This window comes from Sceloporus undulatus, chromosome 1 (assembly GCF_019175285.1).
Source record: "Sceloporus undulatus isolate JIND9_A2432 ecotype Alabama chromosome 1, SceUnd_v1.1, whole genome shotgun sequence".
Lineage (NCBI taxonomy): Eukaryota > Metazoa > Chordata > Lepidosauria > Squamata > Phrynosomatidae > Sceloporus > Sceloporus undulatus.
This window is the reverse complement of record NC_056522.1, coordinates 15,857,155-15,880,032: the sequence shown is the minus strand read 5'-3', so window position 1 is coordinate 15,880,032 and position 22,878 is coordinate 15,857,155. Positions and strand designations below refer to the sequence as shown.

The following is a 22,878-nucleotide window of genomic DNA, read 5'->3' as shown; positions in this document are numbered from 1 at the left end:
TTCTCCATTCCAGAAAGTGGCCATAGAGTTGCACAGAAGGACCTAGAGTTTCCTAGAGAGGAACCTATTAATCAAAGCCGCGAGTGTGGAAGGCCGACTTCAGATGAACTTTGGACTTCATCTCCCAGAGTTCTTAGCCGTTGGGCGAAGCGGCAGGGCCTTGTGGGAGTTGAAGTCCTGAGATTGCTCAGTGGGCAGGAAGTGACGTCACGGCCTTCCCCTCCGGAAGCAGACGTGGCCGGCTCCTGTGAGGTTGCGGGGCGGGCGCTTGGCCTCCCGGCCGGGCTTCCACAGCGAGGATGAGGCGGCGCTGGCGGCAGGAGACGGAGGAGGCGCCGGCGTTGGCGCTGAGGCGGCGGCGGCCGGGGGGCCTGGCGCTGCTGCTGCTGGTGGCGCTGCTGTGGGGCCTGTGGGAGGCGCGGGCGGCGGAGGGCGCGGGAGGCCGGTCGCTCCCGCAGTTCAGCGACGACGTCCCCTTCCGAGTCACTTGGCCCGGGAGCGAGCTCAGTCTGGTGGGTCCGAAGGGCAGGGCAGTCTGGGAGAGAGAATGCCGTTAGAGACCCTTTAGCTGCCATGGAGCTCCAGGGTCTGTAGTCTTGCCAGAGATTGAGCCTCCTCTGTCAGAGAGCATCCCATGGCACTGAGCAGGGCAGCTAAAGCGCTCTCAGAGTGGATTATGCCTCAGTGCAGATGCAGGTGGCTTGTGGCCAAGAGTGTTTGCTGGGATTTCCTCTCCGGCGGAAGAACCCACTCAAAACAATGGCTGCTTTTGTGGCTGGAATCCATCGTTCTTGGTGGGCATCGTTTTGTGCTCGGAGGCCAGGTTCTGGAAGGATTTCTCCTGGCCTTTCACTCCCTCTTCAGCCTAAAACCAGCCTTGGCCTCCTTCCTCATCTTCCTGCAGAACGGCTCTAAAGGCACAGCATTGCTGCCCTTTGTTCAAAATGCCAACAAGGGACCGTCGGCATTTGCCACATTCAAGGTTGGCAGCCAGGAAGCAGCTTCTTGTTGCTGTTGTTGTTTTAAACAACAAGAGGAAGTCTCTATTCAGAGACACTGCTGTGTTAGTCGGGATATCAGTCTGCAAAGGGATTTTATAGCACTTTTGAGACTAAGGGGCAAAACAGCTGGCCTGGCAGCATTTAGACGAATGCGTGCCTCAAAGCTGCCAATGAAATGGCAGCGCAGCGTTTGGACGCCACACGCCGCAGTAGCCCCAAAAAGCTGCAGCTGTGGCAGAAAACCGGCTTTTTCCCAGCTCAAAAAGTTGCCGCTTTCTGGGGGTGTGGCATGCATTTGCCACAGCCTTAACCCAGCAATCAAAGGGACGGAGGGACAGGGCTCCTTCGGGGCAGTCTTTTTTTACCCCTGACTGTGCAAAATAAGTTGCAGCATAAGCTTTTGTAGACTTTATGTAGTTGCTCCAATGCATGGTCTATGAAAGCTTATGCGACAACTTCTTTCTCAATTAAAGGTGACACAAGGTCCCTTTGCCTTGCTGGTAACAAGTTCTTCCAAAATTAAAGTTGCCAGGTCTCTGTTACTTTTAATGGCTGTGTAAAAAGGGGGATTTGAAGAGATGCTTGTCATGCAACCAGGTAACAAGCAACGTTTCCTGAAATTCCCTCTTCTGTGCAACCATTAAAGGTACAGGACTTGCTATTTTATGTTGCACAAATAAATAAATGCTCTTGCTGTGACTTGAAATATTTTCCCCTAAGATACCTTTGCTATAATACCTTAAATAGAGACACTGCATGCAAAGATAGTGTATTCCCAGGCCATGTTGAAGGATGAGCAGGACGTGATAGTTGTGGCTTCCTTTCCTTTCAAGCGGTTAAGCAACAGCATACCGAATAAGGTGGCCTTTTAGTATGGCCCAGCAAGATTGTTCTTACAGAAAAGGGCTGCCATCAGTTAGAACAAGAAGACAGCGCACATAACTCAGCATCTGTCATAGAGACCTATGTTACCTCTGGACAGGGAAGACTGGTTTAGCTATGAACCAAGAGCAGGAATTTGCAGAAAGTTGATTCTTGTCTCCTAGTGAAAGTCAGTCTCTGAGGAACAAGGCATTGTGATTCTTGTTCAGGTTGTTCATCTCGATTTACTAGTTGTCTTCTTAAGCAATCCCGAGTTTGTACTCTCACTTAACATAGATCATTTACATTGGTTCTTTGTGGGATTTTCGGTTTATGTGGCCATGTTCTAGAAGAGTTTATTCCTGACGTTTCGCCAGTAGCTGTGATTGGCATTTTCAGAGAATTCGGGCCACTCAGCCCGAAAAACCCACAAAAACTATTGATGCCGGCCATGAAAACCTTTGACTTCACAGCATTTACATTGTAAAAGAGATCTTTGACGTTGACAGGTTCATGCTTTGTAAACTTATAAAGTAAATGAACCACAGGATTATGCAAAGTAGAAAAAGTTGAGCTGTTCACTGTTGACTGATAAAAATTAAAAGGGGGGGAGGATAAATGGAATATTTCTGAATCCCAAAATTACAAATGCAGTGAGCTATTAGTAGCCTTGTGCAAAGGATTGCCACCATGAAGGTGGAGGCTTAAAATATCTCTTGTCAAAACCAATCATAGCTTGAACATAGCATGAAAATACAATCCATGAATTTTACAGAATGTGGATGGCAAACCTCCTCTGAACAAATCTTGCCAACAAAATCCATGATAGATTTGCGTTAGGGTTGCCATAAGTCGGAAACTACTTGAAGGCACACCATCACAGTAGTACTTGATAAAGTAAACAGGCTGTGTAGCTGTGAGAAGAAAAACAGGTGTGTTGGGGAAGGGGCTGTTATATTTAATTAGAACAATACATTTGTAAGATTATCTAGAGATAAACCACATTAATGCAAATAATAGGGACAGCAATTTCAAACTGACTAAAATTAACAAAAATATCATGTAACTATTACATGTAGAAGTGCCATACTGGGACTTTTTTCTCTGTCTGCCATAGTGGCTGTTGCCTCATATTTTAGCTGATTTGTCTTGAAACCTTTTTTTTTTTAAATCAAGACAGCAGCATTTTAGACAATCTGTGTGACAGGCCTATTTACATGCCATGTGAATCTTGAATTTCTGTATGTCGCTGGGAATTAAGTGCCCCTCCAGATGCTGAAAGTTGAAGTCCAGCAGCATCTAGAGGGCTGCATGATTCCCATCCCTGCTATATATCTTTCTCAACAGTTGAATCCTTCAAGAACAATGTCCATTCTACTTGTTTATGCCACGGCAGAGAATGGAAAGAAAAGGAAATACAGGTTGAATCTCCCTTCTACGGAATTCCAAAATACTCCAAAATTGTCCCTGTGGGTGGCTGAGATAGTGATACCTTTGGTTTCTCATGGTTCAGTGTACACAAACTTTGTTTCACGCAGAAAGATATTTAATATAGTCTGTATGACATTACTTTCAGGCTTTGTGAATAAGGTTTATACAAAACATAAATGGATATCATGTTTAGACTTCGTTCCAATCAAGGTAGCCCATTATGTATATGCACATATCCCTATATCTGATATCCAAAGCACTTCTGGTCCCAAGCATTTCGGATGAAGGATACTCAGCCTATAGTTAAAATGGGGAGAATGTTCTGGGGCTAGAGAGAACATTCAGAAATATAAAGTCTCCAGAATGTGGCACTCGAGCAGTTCTGGATGTTCACATCTCAGGTTGTATATCGTTGTGAGCCAGTGAATGAACAGTTGTGCTTAGGTCTGAACCATAAAAGGTTGTGCTTGTTCTACCTTTTGTTGTTGCTGTGTACCTTCAAATCATTTCCAACTTGCGGTAACCCTAAGACAAACATAGCATGGGGTTTCTGAGGCTGAGAATGTGCGACTCACCCAAGATCACCCGGTGGGTTTCCATGGCTGAGCGGGAAATCAAACTCTGATCTCCAGATTTGTAGTCCAGCCCTCAAACCACTACACCAGACTGGCTCTCTTTGCTTGCTTTATCTTGATCAAAATGAGAAGAATACAAATTAGAAAAAGACTCTTGAAAGTTAACAGTACTGTATGGTGGAGCCTTGTTATACTCTGGGGTTTGGTTCTAAGATCCCCCGTGGATAACAAAATCCGTGGATGCTCAAGTCCCATTAAATATAATGACATAGCAAAATGGCCTCCCTTATAAAAAATGGAAAATCAAGGTAAATTTATACATTTTTTTAACATTTTTCAAACCGTGGATGCTTGAATCTGTGTATAAAAATCCATGTATAAGAAGGGCCAACTGTATAGCCCACCAGTAGCTATTCAATCAATAATATTGTTTGATTTGCCTATTATTATTATTATTATTATTATTATTATTATTATTATTATTATTATTTTGGCCAATATAAAAGGGGGGGGACTGGTATTGATGAATGGTATTGAGAGCTACTAAGGTTTGAGTGTTGGACTGTGACTCGGAAGATCAGGGTTTGATGCCCAGCTTGGCCATGAAAACCCAGTGGGTGATCTTGGGCAAGTCACACCCAGGAAGGCAATCGCAAACCTTCTCTGAACAAATCTTGCCAAGAAAACCTCATGATAGGGTTGCCATAATTCAGAAACGACTTGAAGGCACACAGCAAAAAACAAAACAAAAAAAATGGATTAATTAAGGTTACTGTTCTTAAAGCTTAAGTAATATTTGTAGTTTATCATAGAGTCAAGAGGCTATTTTCTGTTTTTCATTTCCCAACACTATGTTGCTCAATGGACAACTTGATAAACCAGTAGAGCAAGCTGCAGCTTCAAAAGTAGGTTCAGTGCTATGAAAATATTATTTCAGTAATGAGCCAACAGATATATTTTATACTATCTGTCATCATAATTTTATTTTTAAATTTTGTTTACATCCAAGTAAAACCTGTGTGCTTTCTTCATCCTTTTTTAGCCTACTGCTGGAGTTTTGTACAAAGAAGATCATTATGTCATCATGACAACGGCAGATAAAGAAAAATACAAGTGCATTCTTCCAGTATTAGCTAATGGAGATGAGGCAAGTGGTCTCTTTATTGGAGCAACAGATCTCCAGCAAGTGTTTGTATATAAAACTTACTAATCTACTTGACTGTAAAATGTTTATAATGCACAGAATACACTAAATCAATTTTAGCAGCTGTGAGTGGTGTCATGAGAAGCATATAACTGTGTGCATGATTTCCAAAGCATGTTTCATTTTTAGTCCCCTTTGGAACAGTTTGGATAAGCTGATCTTGGGTGTGCTATTTTGGAACCAAGATCAGAGTAAAGAGATGCTTTGGCGATTCAGTTGCGTTAAGCCAAAGATGTCTTCCAGAGATATTACTTAAAGAAGAAACTTAAATACAAAACATATCTTAAACATTTTGGTTTTGAATAAATTCTCAAGTCTTCAGATGAGAGCCATTATGATTTCGCCTGGACTTCTCTTTTTAAGATTAACATGGTGAGACCTAGACTGATAACAACAACTCACTGGTCTTTGCCAGCATAGCCAGTAAGGATGATGGAACATATAGTCCTATAGTGCTGACAAGCCAAACATCACTTACTCCTGTTCCAGTCAGGTCTAAGCTTGAATCATCTGAAAAGGGGAAAATGTTTATTTAAAGGGAGGGTTTCAATGTATCATTTGCATTCCTCTGTTGACTTGATATATTGGTTTATTGGATGTTACACCGATGTTTATATCTTACCAGCTGGCTGTATGAAATATGTTTGCCAACTTGGTTGGAGGAAATGATGTGATTTTGTAAACTGTCCAGAGCAGATATCCTGTTAAGCAGGATTAAAATGAGATCATGCTTGCACTTTTTGAAAGGTGCTAGAATGTTGGGTTCATGTGTATTTGGAACACTTCAATATCTGCTTTATTATCTTCTAAGTATCTAAGATATGAGTGGTTGACATTTTTTTCACAAAAAAACTTACCTAGAACTTAGGGGTGAAGAAAGTAATGGTTTTTGGTGGGTTAATTTTAAAGTGGTTTGTAATAAATTTCTAACACATATTATTAAATATGTTTATATTTTATATTTTGTTTGTTATTGTTTTGTGTACTTCATTGCAAAAAGTATTTCTAGTATCCTCTGCAGTGTAAAATAAACTAGGGTTGCTCCAGAAGCAAAATGCTAATAAATTAAAATACTTTTATGGGTGTGGATACATAAATATGGTTCTACGCAGGACTGCAAGAAAGACAAAAAGATATAAAAGTGCACACAACTAATGCGTGCATTCAGAATATCTGTTTAGAGTTACGCATGTGGATTGTGCTAACTCAGTACAATTTTTTGGAGTAGAAAATCCAGTTTGTGGAGGGTGCACCTACATGAGGAGGGAATACAGTATGGCTTTCAGTATCAGTTGCTGGACAGTGCTGTTTCCCTTAGATCCTTGTGGGTTTCTTCCCAAGGCATATTGTTGGCCCCTGTGGGAAGTTACTGTAATGTCTAGGAATGGTGGGAGAAACCTCAGCACATGGGATTTGGGGACATGTACTTCTTGTCTAACCAGTGTTAAAACCAATCAAGGAAACTGTTCTATCTAATTTTTTTACTATGTCTTACAATAATGATGTTTTTACGCATGTTTTAAGAAGCCTAATAAAATGAATAAAGCCATCCCTTTTGTAAAAAAAACATTTTGCTTCCTGAGGCAGTAAAATATATAGCAATCCCCACCCACCCACCCCAAGATGCATTACTACTTAAACCAGCCATGGGTGGTTTTTTGTTTGTTGTTTTGTTTCTGGTAAGCAAAGCAAGGAGTATCACAAGCTTCTTTACTAATCCCTGGCAGGAAAAATGCAAAAGTAGTGAGTGAATTAAATAACTAACAAATTTGCTGCTCTTTTTTTTTTAACCCAAGGCCTACTGCCTAAAGCAGCCACCTCATTCTGCCTCATGGTATGTCTGACCCTGTTTGTAAAGTGCTACAATGTTCTGTGTTCTTTCAAGGCATTACTGACACCTGACTCTTTGTGTTTTAGGAGGAAGAAAAAGATTACAAGGGACCTAGCCCTGCAGAATTGTTGGAACCTCTATTTAAACAAAGCAGCTGTTCTTACAGGGTATGTCTGGTTTGGCTTGGTTTAACACCACAGGGCCCAGATTCTAATATCTATATCAGTAACTGAGATAAAATGATGTACAATAAATAAGCAACCTAGAACTGTACATTTATTTCCTGTGAACCTTCCCCGTGTTAATGTTTAGTCTTGTCTGTGTTTTTCAGGAAAGTTGGTGGGTGTGAATTGAATTAAACCTTGGACAAAAATTTGGCTTTAAAAATGTAAAGATTTTTAAATCACTCAAAGTTCTGGCTGACATATCTTGAATAGGTATACTACAGTGAAGAAAATTCACCACACAGGACGTTAGCATTTGTGCTTTGTAGTTGAAAGGGCACTGTTTCATGAGGCACCCACCTATTTAGCCCAGGGTACTGGTGGGTGTGTTAAGAAGCTGCTATGTGTTTCTTCTTAACTCAGGGACCCAAGACTGTATACTTTAGTGAATTCTAAAGATACTCAAAATGTTTGCCTCTTAAGCAGCAAGTCTGTGATTTCATGATGCAGCCACATCTTTCCCTCTCTCCTTTTTTAGTAACGACAGAACTGTTTAACATGCCTTCAAGCTTCAAGGAAGGGCTTAGAGTATCTAAGTATCTAAATCTAAATATGTAACTTCTAACAAGTCCATGTTGTTGAGCTGTCTCTTTTCATTAGACTAGCTTTGTGCAAAATTAATAGCCAAGCATTTTCAGAAAGCATGCCATCACACAGCTTCTTTTCCAATTTGTCCTCCATACAAGATCTGTAATACAGAAGTTGTTTCTGCAAACAAATACCAGTACCAAAACTTACATGGATACAATGATCCTACAGCGGGGTGGGCAACTGTATGGGACATAGGGGCCAGTCCCACCTGCAGGCCACATCCTCACAGAAGTGTGCCAAAATATTACATTCCCTTGTTTTACTCTCCAAAATGTCAACAGTAAGTGAAATTGCATCACCTCCTGTTGCTGTTTTAGAAGGGGAAAAGAGAAAAGAAAACATTTAGATGAGTTGGGGGTGGGTTCCATGGTTATGCCTATTTGGGGGATTTTGGAAGATTTTCAGGCAATTATCACCTGAAAATGGCATCTAAAACAATTGCCGGGGGGGGGGGGGCTGGTACCATGGCTGTGGATCACAGATGTGGGGTCTGAAGGTTGCGTTTTTCCCTGCCCTATAATGAATAGGAGAAGTTGAGGGTTGGCTTCCATCTCTGCATGTTCCACAGGATGTGCTGAGGATGTTAAATAAACTGCACTAATCTGATGGTGCAATTGTTGATTTTGAAAGTGACACATTTCATTACAGTTGGCCCTCCACATTTGCAGCTTTCACTTTTGCAAATTTGATTATTTACAGTTTTGATTAATATGTTCTTCCTAGGAATCTCTATGTTCTCCAGCACAACTCTGCCAGAAGTTAATCATAGAGTTGTGCTGGAAAACTTAGAACTTTGTAGAGAAGGCACGTCTAGGTCCTCCAGAATGATTCTCTGATCAGGTTCTGGCAGATGTTGACCATAAAGGTACACTGACGGACATGGAGATTGCTAGAGTGGTGTTCTCTTAGATAAAAAGAATAGTGCTTTTTTATTTGCCGTTTTTCCACATTCACAATCAACCCAGCAAAAACGGAGGGACCACTGTATAAAGCAGCTTCTTTTTTAAAAAAAATTAATGTCATAACAATTTTTATTAATGTATCAAGGGGGGATGGCATCACATGTTAATATATGAGGTTTGAGACTTCAGATAAGTGGAAAATCCCTTCGCTTTCTAGCTTGTAGAAAGCAGTTTGCATGATAGTAGTTGAACTCTGGCTGCAGCTTTTCTTTTTCTGAAAATACTTCTTGACTAAATTTGTTAATACAGTTTTTTTTAAAAAAATAGATTGAATCATATTGGACTTATGAAGTCTGTCATGGAAAACATATTCGTCAGTATCATGAAGAGAAAGAAACTGGACAGGTATGTAACATTAATGCTTTTTTATTTTCAAGATAAAAATAATTGTTAAAACGTTTTGTACGTAAATGTGTTTGGTTTCTTTTGCCCTATTGACATAACAAAGATGAAGTATTGGAAAAGGAGTGGTGGTTTTGAAACAAATATGTCTTTCTTCTTTGTAGAAAATCAATATTCAAGAGTACTATCTTGGAAATATGCTACGGAAGAGTGCGCTGCTTGATCCAGGTTTGTTGCTGTCATCTGAATGAAGAGAAGAATTAACTTTGCATCTAATTTGTTAAGAAAGATAAGTCGCAACAATGGATTCAACCTGTGGAGATAAAAATATTCCTGTTTAGGAGCATTTATTTCCAGTCCAGGAAGATTTAAATGTTATTGAGCACCTTTTCCTTCATTCCATCATACATTGTCACTACTTTATTCCTCTGTTCTCCACTTGCAGAAAGTTGGGTAACTTACCTTGTACAGAAGCAAAATGCTGTTTCAATACAAACTATAAGTAATTTTTCAATTGGTTTTCTTGTGTGCATTAGCAAGCTCGGGGCACTTCAGTGCAAGTGTCAAATATATATACAACCTACACACAACTGGGTGAGTGAGTTAGATGCAGATACCTACTCAGCACCATCCTGGATCAGCATCCTCTTTACACTGGGCATTTGTTTATTCAATTTTTATTAATGTTGTTGTTGTTTGCCTTCAAGTCATTTCTGACTTATGGCAACCCTAAGGTGAATCTATCATGGACTTTTCTTGGTAAGATTTGTTCAGAGGAAGTTTGTCATTGCCTTTCCCTGAAGCTCAGAGCATATGACATCCCCAAGCTCACCCAGTGGTTTTCATGGGTGAGCTGGGAATTGAACCCTGGTCTCAAGAATTGTAATCCAACACTCAAACCACTATACCACACTGCCTCTCTTATTTATTAATAAATCCATCATAAACAAAATCTCTTTTGATAGAGATGTTTGAATAGAGCCTATACCAACAGGCCCTATATGTCCAGTGGTAAGACCTCAGATTTAGGGACTTGAGATACAACCACGATAACTCCCTCAGCCAGTGGGGCCACTAACCAAGAGATTCTGGGAATTATCCCAAAAGTTACTTTTCCAAGCTATAAGTTTGATGTGTGATCTTAAGTCCCCTCTGGGGCATTTATGTAAGGCAAACTCGGTGCCTCTGGAAATGAAAACTGCATTTTACTTGCCCCAACAGAGACGTTTTTATACTGCCTTCTAAGGCCAAGGGTTCTCAAGAAAAACATTTTAAATGGTTCAAAAGAAAAACAAGAAAACATACAGTAAAAGAGCAGAATCAAACATGTAAAATAACAGCAGAAAATAAAAAGAGGAATCTGATCATTTAGAAGCTGACCAAAACTTCCAGATTTTAAAGCCTCTTTTCTGTGTATTTGTACAGTACTTAGTACTTCTGACACTGCTTTACTTTGATAAACAGATCCCTTGTCCCATTTTCCTCCAACTAGTGGGAAGGATGTTGCTCAGGAAAGGGTGAAATACAAACTTATCCATGCACACACTCTTTTAATCTCTCCATTTTTTCCCTGAAAAATACCCATGTTCACATTTAAGCTGTATGGTATACTAAGGGTGTATAGTTATTCAAAGGAATGTGTTGCCTATGTTTGGCTGTGTTACATATCTCAGTGCATTATGGTTTTATACCAAGAGAGAGATGTGAGAAGATTTTTCCCCCAAAGTTCAATCTGCCTCCTGTTTAGAAGCCAACTTTGAGAAATACTAATAAGCATAATTTAATTTTTCTACTGCTTTATAATATTTTCCAGAGCAAGAAGAGAAGGAAGATGAAAAAGACAGTATAAAAGAGGTAAGTGGAGAAAAGGTTGTCCTTTTCCAAACCCTAGCGGATACCAAGTTAATGTGAAAAGACATTGGGGCATTTAAGCAAAAGTGGGACTTACCTAGAAGCATACTGTTATGTAGCAGTTCCCAAATTAATGTTTCTACTTTTTTCTGTCCTTTGTTTTATCCATCTAGATACCTACGAAAAATATAGAAGGGCAAATGACACCATACTACTCCATAGGGATGGGAAATGGCACACCTTGTAGCTTGAGACAAAACCTGCCCAGATCAAGTTCAGTGATGTATGTCTGCCATCCCGAAGCAAAGCATGAAATCCTGTCAGTGGCTGAAGTCACCACATGTGAATATGAAGTAGTTGTTTTGACTCCCCTGCTGTGCAGCCATCCTAAATACAGGTAGAGTTTTCTATCTGTAAGTTAAGCTTCTTAAAGGGAGGTTGAAGGTTAGCACCCCTGCCATGGGGTGGCTGCAGAAATTGACATCCCTGTGTCAGGTTCTTTCCCTTTTCCTTGCAATATGTAGGAAAAATTATGGGTAGTGATAGTAGTTACTTGGTGTGTTTCCTGCCTCCACTCCACATCACAGATATATGCGCTCTACACAGTGTGGTGACATCATGAAGCAGAGAAGTAATCCAACATAGAGATGTAAAATGGCTCTTTCCCCCCCCCCCCCAGAAATGTTGAAGTCATGAGGGGGAAAAAAACAACATTTTTTTCCTGAAAAACATGGGAATTTTGGGGGGGGGGATTGGAACACATGTGGTGTTAGTGCCTTTTAAAGAATGGCAATCATTGTTACTTTAGGAACATAAGATGTATTGCATATAACTTGGTTTGCCACAAAAATATAATGTTTCATTGATTATAGCTATAGTTTATTCAGGAAGTAATTACAAATTGAATTTACTTTTTAAAATGTTATTGTTACAAATGGGGGGGGCTACAAAGTTCTGAACTCTTGAACTATAAGGAATCCCTTTGGTTGTCCCCCCCCCCCCCCCCCCCCCAAGTTTATGAAGAACAGGCAAGAAAGAAAGAAAGCATAAAGGGAGGAGTTTCTGAAATTTCCTCCTTTTATTCCAGGCCTTGGCATCTCTAATCCTCCAGGAACAAGGGGAAAGGATGAGAATTTGAGGAAAGAATGCTGTTGGAGGGAAACCCTTGTTTGGCATAATGTATCATTCTGCTCTGAGAAGCTTAACATTTCAGAATCTGCAGCATTAGTTAAAACCAAAATAATATCTGGGTCTGTATTGAAAGTAGTATTGGATTAAAGTTGCTAGCAACTTTTAAAAACTATACAAATATATTATAGAGATACAGATTATTTGAAAAAAAATGTTTTTGTGGACACTAGACAAAAACAAAACCATAACCAAGTTAAGAGAAGTTGTTCATGAACAGATTCTCTTTCCTTCTTCTTATTTATTTATTTATTGACGAAGCAATTTGAGTTGCACACACCATGATGACTGGATCTAAAATGGGAAAATAAATCTAATATATTTTCTTAATCCAGTTGAGGTAAATGCCTCCTGGACACAACATTGAGGTTCTGTTTTTATGACATGTGAAATAATGGTAGTAGACAGCAGGGAAGAGGCACTTTTATCCCCGCATCCACCCCACTTCAGTACCTTCAGAAAGGATGAAGAAAGAATAGAATTAAACTGCTTTCTGATCTAAGCATTCCAATATTTAAAAAGCATTATCTTGAGATACAGAGTTACATTTACATTATGATTAACTATTTCAATCAGAAGTGGAAATGATAGCTGATGAGTGTCCATGTTTTGTGGGTGGTTTAGAGTCACTGCAATACTCATCCCAACGATCTGCAAAGTGTGCCATATTTTCCTCTGTTCAGCACTGAAGTTTCTGATAATCAAGTGCTCCCTGTAAACATCACAGCACCCATAGAGAATTGGATCAGGTGCACTGGGTGTGACTAGAGAGAGGCCACTATATTCCACTGTCATGATAAAGATGGTTCCAATACATTTTAGCTTCCTGTAAAATTGCACCCCTGTGCTGTGATTTGGAAAATGAAATTCATACATGGTACTAAAATGTTCCACTATGGAAATGAACAGAATTTTTAAGGTGCCACAGACCTCTCCCTTTCTACAGACAATGGTAAAAACCCTACACACTTGCAGGCTTGCACATTAAATTTCATCTCCTCCTGAATTCAATGGATGAATTTAAGGAAACTTCTCTGCCAACTTTAGCTGAGTTGGGTATTGTATACCACAGCCAAAGCTTAGAAAAGTTCCCTTTTTCGACTGTGTCTCCTGGAATCTCCTTGTGAGCATATGATCATACTGGCTGTGCAGAATCTGGGAGTTACAACTTTTTTTAAAAATCCAGCTCTTATTAAAAGCACTGTGTCAATATTTTTGTTTCCACAGGTTTAGAGCTTCCCCTGTGAATGACATATTCTGCCAGTCATTGCCAGGATCTCCACTGAAACCCCATAACCTTGAACAGTTAGAGCAACAGCAAGAAATGATGAAGATGCCTTTTAGGAGAGCCAAGGAGGTAAGAACCTGCTAGTGCAGCACTGATGACACAGACATGAAATACAAATTATGACTGAAAAACTGCAGCTGTTGATGGTGATTTCAACCACTTGATTCAAATTAGAGAAGAATAGATTTCAGCTAAAGATTATGAAGAACTTCCTGATTGTAAGAGTTGAATGAACAGCCTCAGAGGGTGAAGGCCTCTCCTTTACTGGAAGTCTTTAAACAGAGGCTGGCTAGCCATCATGTTAGGGATGCTTTAGTTGCCGATTTAGGCTAGATGACATTAGGATTCCTTCCTACTGTACAGTTCTGTGATTCTGCGAAAGCATGTGTTCTATCACTGAACATTGGTTACTCTATTTTCTCTCCAAGGTTTGGGCATTAGGAATGCCTTCTAGCAACCTGCTCTTCTACTGGGCAGTGTAAGCATAATTTGTCTTCTCTGGGGAGGAGGGTAAGCCACCTCCCTCAACAGATCACCCAATTCAGACATGATTATCTTAAATCTCAGTTTAGGACTTGAGGTTTTCCTCCTACTAAAGATGTTAAGTTAGTATATTAAAGCTAAGGTGGTTGTGTGATGTCCAGTTACTACTCTTGCGGACAGCCACGGTATATATACATTATATACACTCCTGTATATATACATTATATATACTGGTGCCACAGTGGTTAAATGCTGGTACTGCAGCTACAAGGTTGTGAGTTTCACCCCAGGGCTCCAAGATTGACTCAGCCTTCCATCCTTTCATAGGTCAGTAAAATGAGTACCTAGCTTGGTGGGGGCAATTGGCTTACAGAGTGTAAACCGCTAAGTGAGTGCTGAGTTCACTACTAAACGGTACAGAAATGTAATAGAAATGTAAATGCTATTGCTATTGGTATACATTAGATCTTATTTTAGAAATATAATACCTACCTCATGACCATTTAGACTTACTTATAGAGTGTTCTTGTTTTCTCCTCATCCCTGCGTGTGTCATAATCTCTGAACCGAGGACCACATTACAGGTTCTAATGCAATAAATCAGTTATTTTTTTAATGTGACATATTACTTATTTGCTTCTTTTTCTTTTTCTTTTTCTTTTTTCTTTTTCTTTGCTTTTTTTTCTAGCTGAAACAAAATTACAGGGCTATATGTTTGGAATTGGTTCAAATCTAATGTGTGCAGTTAATACATTTATCATATCCAAACATGAGCATGTTTTAAATTTCAGGAAGAAATTAATTCAGCAAAAGAAGAAAAATTTTCCTCCTTCCACAAGCCAGTTGCTGTTGGAACACCCCAGTTGTTAACAGTTGGAACAACACACATCTCGAAACTGACTGACGATCAGCTCATAAAAGAGTTCCTTAGTGGATCTTACTGCTTCCATGGGGTGAGAAATATCCCTTGTGCACTGAATCCTCCTTCCTACACATACTTGTGTATATTTTGTTGCTGTGCCATGAGCTGGTTTTGTATAAAATCCAGTTGAACTTTCAAGAGATCTCCTCTGTTCCAAAGTTGACTTTATTTGATTCTAGAATAAGTGTAAGCTTTAAAAAATAACACTTTTGGGAATCACAAAAGATTTCCCATGGCATGTTCCACTCACATACAAGCTGCTCTATAAACTTCTGAGTCAATGTAGAGGTTTAGGGAAATAGAAGGTAGGGAGTCTGAAAGAGGCAATGCATACACCTAGAGAGTTTCCATTTAAACTACTTTTATTCATAATTCAGAATATGATTTTCAGCTTTGAGATGGAATTGGAAGAGTTTGTCTTCTGGAAAGAAAACTTGTGTGTGGGTATGCACACATAGACATAGATAAAGAAAGTAATGGGGGAAGGGTTAAAGATGTCAGTAAGATCTAGAAGCTAAAGCAACATTGCTTACATTTTATGCTTTTTCATTATCCAAACCATTTCAAAGCAACTATATTCTACGTTACTGCCTGTCAAAAACAGAAATTTCATTCCAGAAAGTAGCATACATCCAAGTAGCATAAGCTGAATAACCAACTTAAATGTATGGCACAGTTCCACGAAATGCAGATAAGCTAAACTTGAGTGACTACATAATGATCTGGTTTTCTCTGTGTTGGATCAACTATATATGAGTTGTGCCATTTCAGAGTGATAGCAACAACATTTTTCCATACTCATTTATTCTCTCCTTATAGAAAGCTAACATGCCAGCAAAATGCTAGTCTACAATCTTGTTCCTTGATATGCTAGCTTTCTGTGTGTATTGATTTTTGTTCTGTTTGTACGGAGCAGCAGTCTACCATGTGAACTTCTTCTGACAATCAGAACACCTACAGACACAGATACAGGTTAACCATCTCTTGTGAAAGTTAGAACACAGATTAACGTCATACAATCACTGAGCTGTCATAAAGAAGCAGCTTCATTTTACAAAATATAATTCCGTTTCATTGAGCATGTTAATACTTCTCAAAAAGCCATTAGTCCCCTATTACCATATAGATGTATTTGGAAGGGGTCTGGTTAATAACCTAAATCACCTGGTGAATTTGCAGTGTGCATCTTATTATTGGTAGTGGTTATTGGTAGTCAACCTGGAACTCATTGGAGTTATTTCCTTGTGAGATGTGAGTAATTAAGCAAAGTTAGAACCCTGACATAAATTTGTCAGTCTTATTGTTTTTCCATTACTTTGAATAAGTCATTATTCATTTGTTTGTATTTTGAAATATTTTTAAAACCTCCAAAAGCTAATTTATATACAGTATAGCATAATATGTACATTTGTTTTATACATTCCCAGCCATGTTATGTTTTGGTGAGGTAAATAGAATGGGATCTGTAAAACATGAGAGGTCTAGTCTGACCCCTGGAAATACCTCTTTAATCCTCCCTTTAATCTCAAAGCCGTTAGCAAATACTGGGATCTGATTTGCTCTCTGAACTTCCTCCACAGAGCAAAACATGCAGGGCTAGTCATGTAACTCCAGTATTTGTTTAATTTTAATGAAATCTTAAGGATACACTGAATGCAGTACTGAACAAAAACCATTTGCCTAAATTTCATGTTCCTTGGCTTTTGTAGGGTGTTGGCTGGTGGAGGTATGAATTCTGCTATGGCAAATATGTACATCAGTATCACAAGGTACGTGACAACAGCAGTTGAAAGATTCTGCTACTAAATGGTGACATGATGCTTTTTCTTTTTCTGCATAAGAGAGCTTTTGAAAACAAGGCTGTTGGGTTGAACAAATTTAGAATTTAGTCTTATATCAGGTTGGGTCAGTGAGAAACCTTTCCTAAATTAACAGTGTCTTAAAATTTTATTTTTAGGATAAAGAAAATGGCAAAACAACTATAGTTGTGGGCACATGGAACAAGGAGGAACACCTTGACTGGGCACAAAAAAATGTGGCTAGAACATATCACCTCAAAGATGATGGCCTGCAGACGGTGAAGTATGTTTGAGTTGATTTTTTAGGTAAAGCTCTGGAGAGAAGGAATTTGCCATTTTGCTATTGCACTTATCTTAAAGTCAATTTGCATCCATATTGTTTTTACCCTACACTGTTTGACCTCACTCTGGAAGCTCAAAATAGAATTATAGAATTTTAGGATTAGAAGGGACCACATGGGCCATCTAATCTATCAGATATTCATAGAATCGTAGAGTTGGAAGAGACCACAAGGGCCATCCAGTCCAACCCCCTACCATGCAGGAAATCCAAATCAAAGCATCCCCAACAGATGGCCATCCAGCCTCTGCTTAAAGACCTCCAAAGAAGGAGACTCCACTACACTTCGAGGAGTTTGTTCCACTGTCGAACAGCCCTTACTGTCAGGAAGTTCCTCCTAATGTTGAGCTGGATTCTCTTTTCCTGCAGCTTGCATCCATTGCTGCAGGTCCTAGTCTCTAGAGCAGCAGAAAACAAGCTTGCTCCCTCCTCAATATGACTTCAGTTATTTAAATAGGGCTATCATATCACCTCTTAACCTTCTCTTCTCCAGGCTAAACATCCCCAGATCCCTAAGTCGTTCCTCATAGGGCATGGTTTCCAGACCCTTAACCATTTTAGTCTCCCTCCTTTGGACATTCTCCAGTTTCTCAATGTCCTTTTTGAATTGTGGTGCCCAGAACTGGACACAATATTCCAGGTGGGGCTTGACCAAAGCAGAATATAGTGGCACTATTACTTCCCTTGATCTAGACACTATACTTCTATTAATGCAGCCTAAAATCGCATTGGCCTTGCTAGCTGCCGCATCGCACTGTTCACTCATGTTCAACTTGTAGTCTACTTGGACTCCTAGATCCCTTTCACATGTAGTTTTGTTCAACCAGGTGTCGCCCATCCTATATCTGTGCATTTCATTTTTCTACCCTAAGTGCAGTACCTTACATTTCTCCCTGTTAAATTTCATTTTGTTAGCTTTGGCTCAGCTTTCAAGTCTATTCAGGTCATTTTGAATTTTGATCCTGTCCTCTGGAGTATTAGCTATTCATCCTAATTTGGTGTCATCTGCAAATTTGATAAGTATGCTTGGCCCTGCTATCTATTACATACTCAAATTTCAGATTAATGAGATCTACAAAGATTGCATGACAAGTGCAGGACAGTGTTACGCCAAATTTCTTTGGGTTCCTTAGAAAAAGTGAGATAGTATCTCCTGTTCAAATTAACTGACTTCCTTAACTCACATACACATGAAAATAAATCAAAATAGGGCTACGTATATACCAAGTGGCAACTTCACAGTGTGCCTGTTACTACTCAGTGTCTGCATTTCCCTGCCAAACAGGGAAGTGAACCTTCCTGTTCCCTTTCTCTGGATTAGTAGTTGGTGCAGAAATGTGGCAAAATTTCTATCACAAGCAACAAGCAAAATGAACGGTTGTCCTAAAAAGCCTCCTTTTATAGTTTTTTTGTGGGTTTTTCAGGCTATGTGGCCATGTTCTAGAAGAGTTTCTTTCTGATGTTTCGCCGGCATCTGTGGCTGGCATCTTCAGACAATGCCAAAGCTGGCAGATGTTGGCGAAATGTTAGGAAGAAACTTCTCTAGAACATGGCCACATAGCCCGAAAAACCCACAAAAAACTATGGATGCCGGCTATGAAAGCCTTCAGCCTCCTTTTAAATGGGTTACAGCTACTGCCAACACTACTGCTTAACATTTTTTTTTTATTTCCATTTCAAAAGCAGAAGAGAATTCCAACTCACTTCTGAGTTGATTTGTTGTTGTTTGGGGTATTTGGGGTAGTTTGTCAAAGAGCCTTAGGGCAGGAAACTGGGCCACAGATTGCATCTGAAAGCAACAGGAATTTCCAAGCTCCAAAGCAGAACCAAATTGCAGAGCATGGTCTTATTCTTTATTTGTTCACAAATATTATTTTTTCAGAGGTTTTTATGTGAAATTCAGTACTGGCTGTAATCTGGTTTGTGTGCTTTCTAATAGTTCTAGAGATGATCAGGGTGAGGAGCTGCATCTCTTGTTGCTTCATCTGTGAGTTATGAAAGTTTTCAGCTTCAAGTAACTCTATTTTGGAAATCCCTTAACAGAATGGTGTCACACTACTATGGAAATGGAGATGTTTGTGATTTAACTGACAGACCTCGACAGGTGACAGTGAAATTGAAGTGAGTTTTGTTCCTTGAAATTACTCTGTTTTGGATGGGTTTGTTTACATCATTCCGTGGACCAGTGCTGGTCTGCAAGCCATCACCTTGCCAATCTGTGATGAATTTCCTGGAAAGGGTGGGGGATAGTTGTAACCAGTGAGCCCAAATATGGGGCCAATCCCTGGCACATTAGGGGAAAATGCTGTTTCTCTACATCAGGAACTCTGAGAAGCACTGGTTTGGATAGTCTGCCCCAACAAAAGGTTCTTATAATACACCTCATTTTGCTTCTAAGGAATGGCATGACCAGATTTTTGTTGATCACTGGGCCCAGTTGAAAGAAGTTTAACTATTACTAAATACTTGCATGTGTTCCACAAAAACTTGTGCCACAGAATAATCCATATAACCCCAGCTCTCAAGAACACTTTTGCCAGTTAGTTTTCAGTCTACTTCTTAAGGAGCTTATTCTCTCTGGGCACAGTCATAGGCATGGACTTGTCTCTGGATTTTCATACAGTAATCTAGCATCTTTTTGTATGGTGGTGTATATAGTTATCTCTGCTTTGACTCTCTGGAAGGAAGACATTTTAGGACATTTCAGTTTGTGTCTTTGTGTCCACATTGCTTATTTCATGGTATGGCAATCCAGACTGATGTACTGATGCTTAAAATACCCTGTATAAAAAGCTAGGCAAGGATATCTTGCACCAACTCTTTGAACATCATCAGGATTATGTCTGAGGCAAATGCGTAAAACACCTTGGGGCTTGGTGTTGCCTGTTAAAAAAAAAGAACCATTCTTTTGCATCTAAGATACTTGCTAAAAGCCACTTCTGTTTTTAAGGTGCAAGGAATCTGATTCTCCTCACGCTGTAACTGTTTATATGTTGGAACCTCACTCCTGTCAGTATATCCTTGGGGTATGTATTTGTCAACTTGATGTAAGAAGACTGGTCCCTAGAAATAATGTTTCTCATGAAAAATGCATTTTGCTTACATAAAACATGTAAATTAAGATGCAGAACATTCAGTTTTTTGTCAGTCTTGAGATTGGCATGTTACTGTATACTAAAGCTTTTATTTCTTTACTCATTTTTCCACTGAGCATCTTTTTAAAATGCGCAGGAGACAGGAAAGAAATGGATGATGTGATATAAGACCTACTGTTTTCCAAGACATTTTATTTATAGAGTTAATGGTGATAACAATAATAGCTCACATTTAATCTAAAAGCTTATTAATACTATTTGAGATGCTCTTCAAAGAGTGTTCAGAGGCAGACATGAGGTAGTCTTTGAACTACTTTGAGTATTAAAATCATTTGAGTCCAGCTAAAAGCCTATCAATTTAGAATGCTTCTTTTACCTTACATGATAATAAGAACGTTAGAGGTTGGATGGAACTTTCGTGTTCAAATTTTTTTCAGGTCAGGTTTAAAACATGAGCTCTTTCTAATGTTAGAATGAATGAAAAGTCTGTTGATGGGAATAATCTCTTCTCAGAAACTTAGTCTCTGCTTAGCCCACACTGTGACAGAATGAAAAGGGTAGCCTAAGGTTTAAAGCAAAAAAAGTTGTTTTCCATCTTAGTGTTAAGAACCCTGGGCACAACCCAGCTGAAATCTATGCAGTCCCTTGTTGTTGATTTAAATGTGGAAGAAGTAAATAGATTAGAGGGAGTTCAGGTCTCAGCTTCTGTCTGGTTGTATTTGTGATTGTACTGATTTTTATAAAAGTCACGACAGTCCCTCTTTCTTTCACTATCTAAATTATCCAAATGCTTTACAGCTCTGGTGAAGGAAGGAGAACAAGGAAAAGAGTATTTTGAAAGACACGCTTGTGATTAGCAGAGCTTCCCAAAAGACTTTGGATATGTCTGTCCATTATTCTTCTTTACATTGTATAGTAACTTATAGTGTGTGTGCAGAAGGCAACCTTTAATTTTGCAAAATCCTAAGGAGTTCTGTCTAAAGGAGTGGTCTCCCCAATAAAATCCCTGTACATTAAGGGAGAGGCCTAAATTTTTGGTGGTGGTGAGCTTTTGTTCTCACTACAACTCTGTCCCAATGTCACCTATTTCCTCAATGCTGACGTGGCATTTGGTGACTAGGGCCCCCCAAAGGCATGTGAGGGAGTGCACCCTTCTAAGAAAATGAAACTCTCTCCATTCTCCTCCATTTTAATTGTTTCTTTGATTTTGATGTGCCTATTTTTGTAATTGCTATTGCAATTTTTAATGTAATGTATTTGTTGTTTTTATTGTGTTTTATATTGTATTGCTATGCTGTATTGGCACATGTATGTAACCCGCCTTGATCACAGGAAAGGTGGGCTAGAAATAAATATTTTATTTATTATTATTATTTTGGGAATGATTAAATCCAAATTCAGCCCTTTGTTTTATATTTTGATTGTTAGCAGCATATAATATGGTGTAATATTTTGTAAAAATGTAAATGGAGAGCCAGTGTGGTGTAGTGGTTTGAGTAATGGACCTGGACTCCAGGAGATGGTTTAAATGGTATAATTGGAGTAAATATATACAATGTATAAGTTCAGGAAACGTTTGCATTATTTTCTAAGTGTTAAATGAGAATTTATAAGTACCAGACGTTCCTTCATAGACTTTTATGCTACGTGATTTATAGAGACCTTCTGTGAGGGTATATTACCCTACATTTTCCTTTTAGTTAATCTTTTGTCCCATTCAGTCATAGTCATATATCTTACAGTATGATGATCATTGTGACTGCAGTTAAGAGACAGATCACCTGCTAATGCATATTTTTCCTATTCAGGTGGAATCACCAGTTATCTGTAAAATTTTGGATACAGCAGATGAATCTGGACTACTCTCAGTACCCAGTTAGTAGTGCGAGGATTTCACTTAGTTCAGAGCCCTGAAAGCTGAAGTGGAAACTATGCTTTGGCTACTCCTCATGAACCAACGGTGAAAAGAGATGATGAGCCAAGAAAGAACTCACCAGCAGACCCGTCTAAAAAGCAACGAGCTATCATGAACTCCTTTGTGAATATTATATGTATATAAGAGGCTATTGATAAACTTTTAAAAATTAAAAAAAACTACTCTAAACTTTTGCACTTGCCCAGGTAACACGAGGAGGAGTTTCTGTTTCCTTAGGGGTTGCATCATCTGCTTGATTTGAGTGATTCAGTTCTGACTCTTAAGAGGATGCAGAATGGAACTGAAACCATCTTCTACTACCTACAGTATTTTGGTAACAACAGTAAAGGACAATCTATGCTTGTTGGAGCACATTCTATTATTGAAAGTCCTGACCTTCTAGCCTGACTGTGCACAGGAGTTTCTCTCAACCGGTTCTAAATTTTAGTATATGCCAACAAACCTTCACTTGGCAAAAGAGCATGCACTCTACACCTCGCACACACTTCTAAAGTAGGAAACAGACAGAGCTTGGAGAAATTTTTCTGAAGTACAACTCCCAGAATTCTCCAGGCAGCATGCTAGATTTTGGGAGTTGTTCTCTAAAAAAAGTAGCTTTCTCCAAGCTCTCCCCCCATATTTCCAGGCAAATGCAGTCCTCCATTATGGAGAAATGTAAATCTGCCCAAAGAAGACTCAGCATCTCTGTACATGCAGTGACCTGCATAACACTCATCTGGCCCACGCTTGTCTGCCTACCTGCCTTCCTGTCTGTCCTCAGGCAGTTGCTCTTCCCTTGGATTTTCCCCTCCAGATCTCACTTTTGTCTCACAACTCATGTATGAAAGCAACATCTCTGTTATAAATTTCATTTTGATATTGGTGAGGAATCAAGCATTGCTGTAAAGTACCAACATTGAATAGCATTGTTGTGGCAGTAAATACTATTCACTACACACTACTTCAGCTTTTGAG

General features: G+C 39.3%; 2 protein-coding genes across 5 annotated transcripts in view; one reads left to right on the top strand and one right to left on the bottom strand.

Annotated features, from left to right (window-relative positions):
- Positions 1 to 218: 218 nt before the first annotated feature.
- On the top strand, positions 219 to 22,092 carry ERLEC1 (endoplasmic reticulum lectin 1). 3 transcript variants are annotated; one of them, XM_042464286.1, is made up of 14 exons: positions 220 to 512; positions 4,911 to 5,015; positions 6,990 to 7,070; positions 8,948 to 9,025; positions 9,187 to 9,250; positions 10,836 to 10,876; positions 11,047 to 11,270; positions 13,289 to 13,418; positions 14,624 to 14,785; positions 16,464 to 16,523; positions 16,712 to 16,836; positions 18,937 to 19,014; positions 19,844 to 19,919; positions 21,797 to 22,092. In XM_042464286.1, the coding sequence occupies exons 1-14, from the start codon at positions 300 to 302 to the stop codon at positions 21,866 to 21,868; spliced, it is 1,509 nt and encodes a 502-aa protein (XP_042320220.1). In that variant the 5' UTR covers positions 220 to 299; the 3' UTR covers positions 21,869 to 22,092. The 3 variants fall into 3 exon arrangements, 2 of the variants coding, with proteins under 2 accessions (XP_042320220.1, XP_042320225.1); XM_042464291.1 differs by lacking the exon at positions 220 to 512 and adding an exon at positions 4,705 to 4,773; XR_006103607.1 differs by lacking the exon at positions 21,797 to 22,092 and having other exon boundaries at positions 219 to 512; positions 16,712 to 16,859; positions 19,844 to 19,887.
- Positions 9,031 to 22,878, bottom strand: part of GPR75 (G protein-coupled receptor 75) — a 40,203-nt gene continuing 26,355 nt past the window's right edge. The window contains exons 3-4 of one of the 2 annotated variants that reach the window (XR_006103605.1): positions 10,971 to 11,050; positions 9,031 to 9,335 (exon numbers count right to left, since the gene is read on the bottom strand). The gene's annotated coding sequence lies outside the window, so the exon portion shown is untranslated. The remainder of the gene's footprint in view (positions 9,336 to 10,970; positions 11,051 to 22,878) is intronic. The other variant, XR_006103604.1, reaches the window with a different exon arrangement.

Excerpts from the sequence above, each read along its gene's own strand:
- ERLEC1 (XM_042464286.1), top strand. The coding sequence starts at position 300 with ATGAGGCGGCGCTGGCGGCAGGAGACGGAGGAGGCGCCGGCGTTGGCG. Across the intron at positions 7,071-8,947 it reads AAAGCAGCTGTTCTTACAGG|ATTGAATCATATTGGACTTA; the intron begins GTATGTCTGGTT and ends TTAAAAAAATAG. Across the intron at positions 19,015-19,843 it reads CAGGTGACAGTGAAATTGAA|GTGCAAGGAATCTGATTCTC; the intron begins GTGAGTTTTGTT and ends TCTGTTTTTAAG.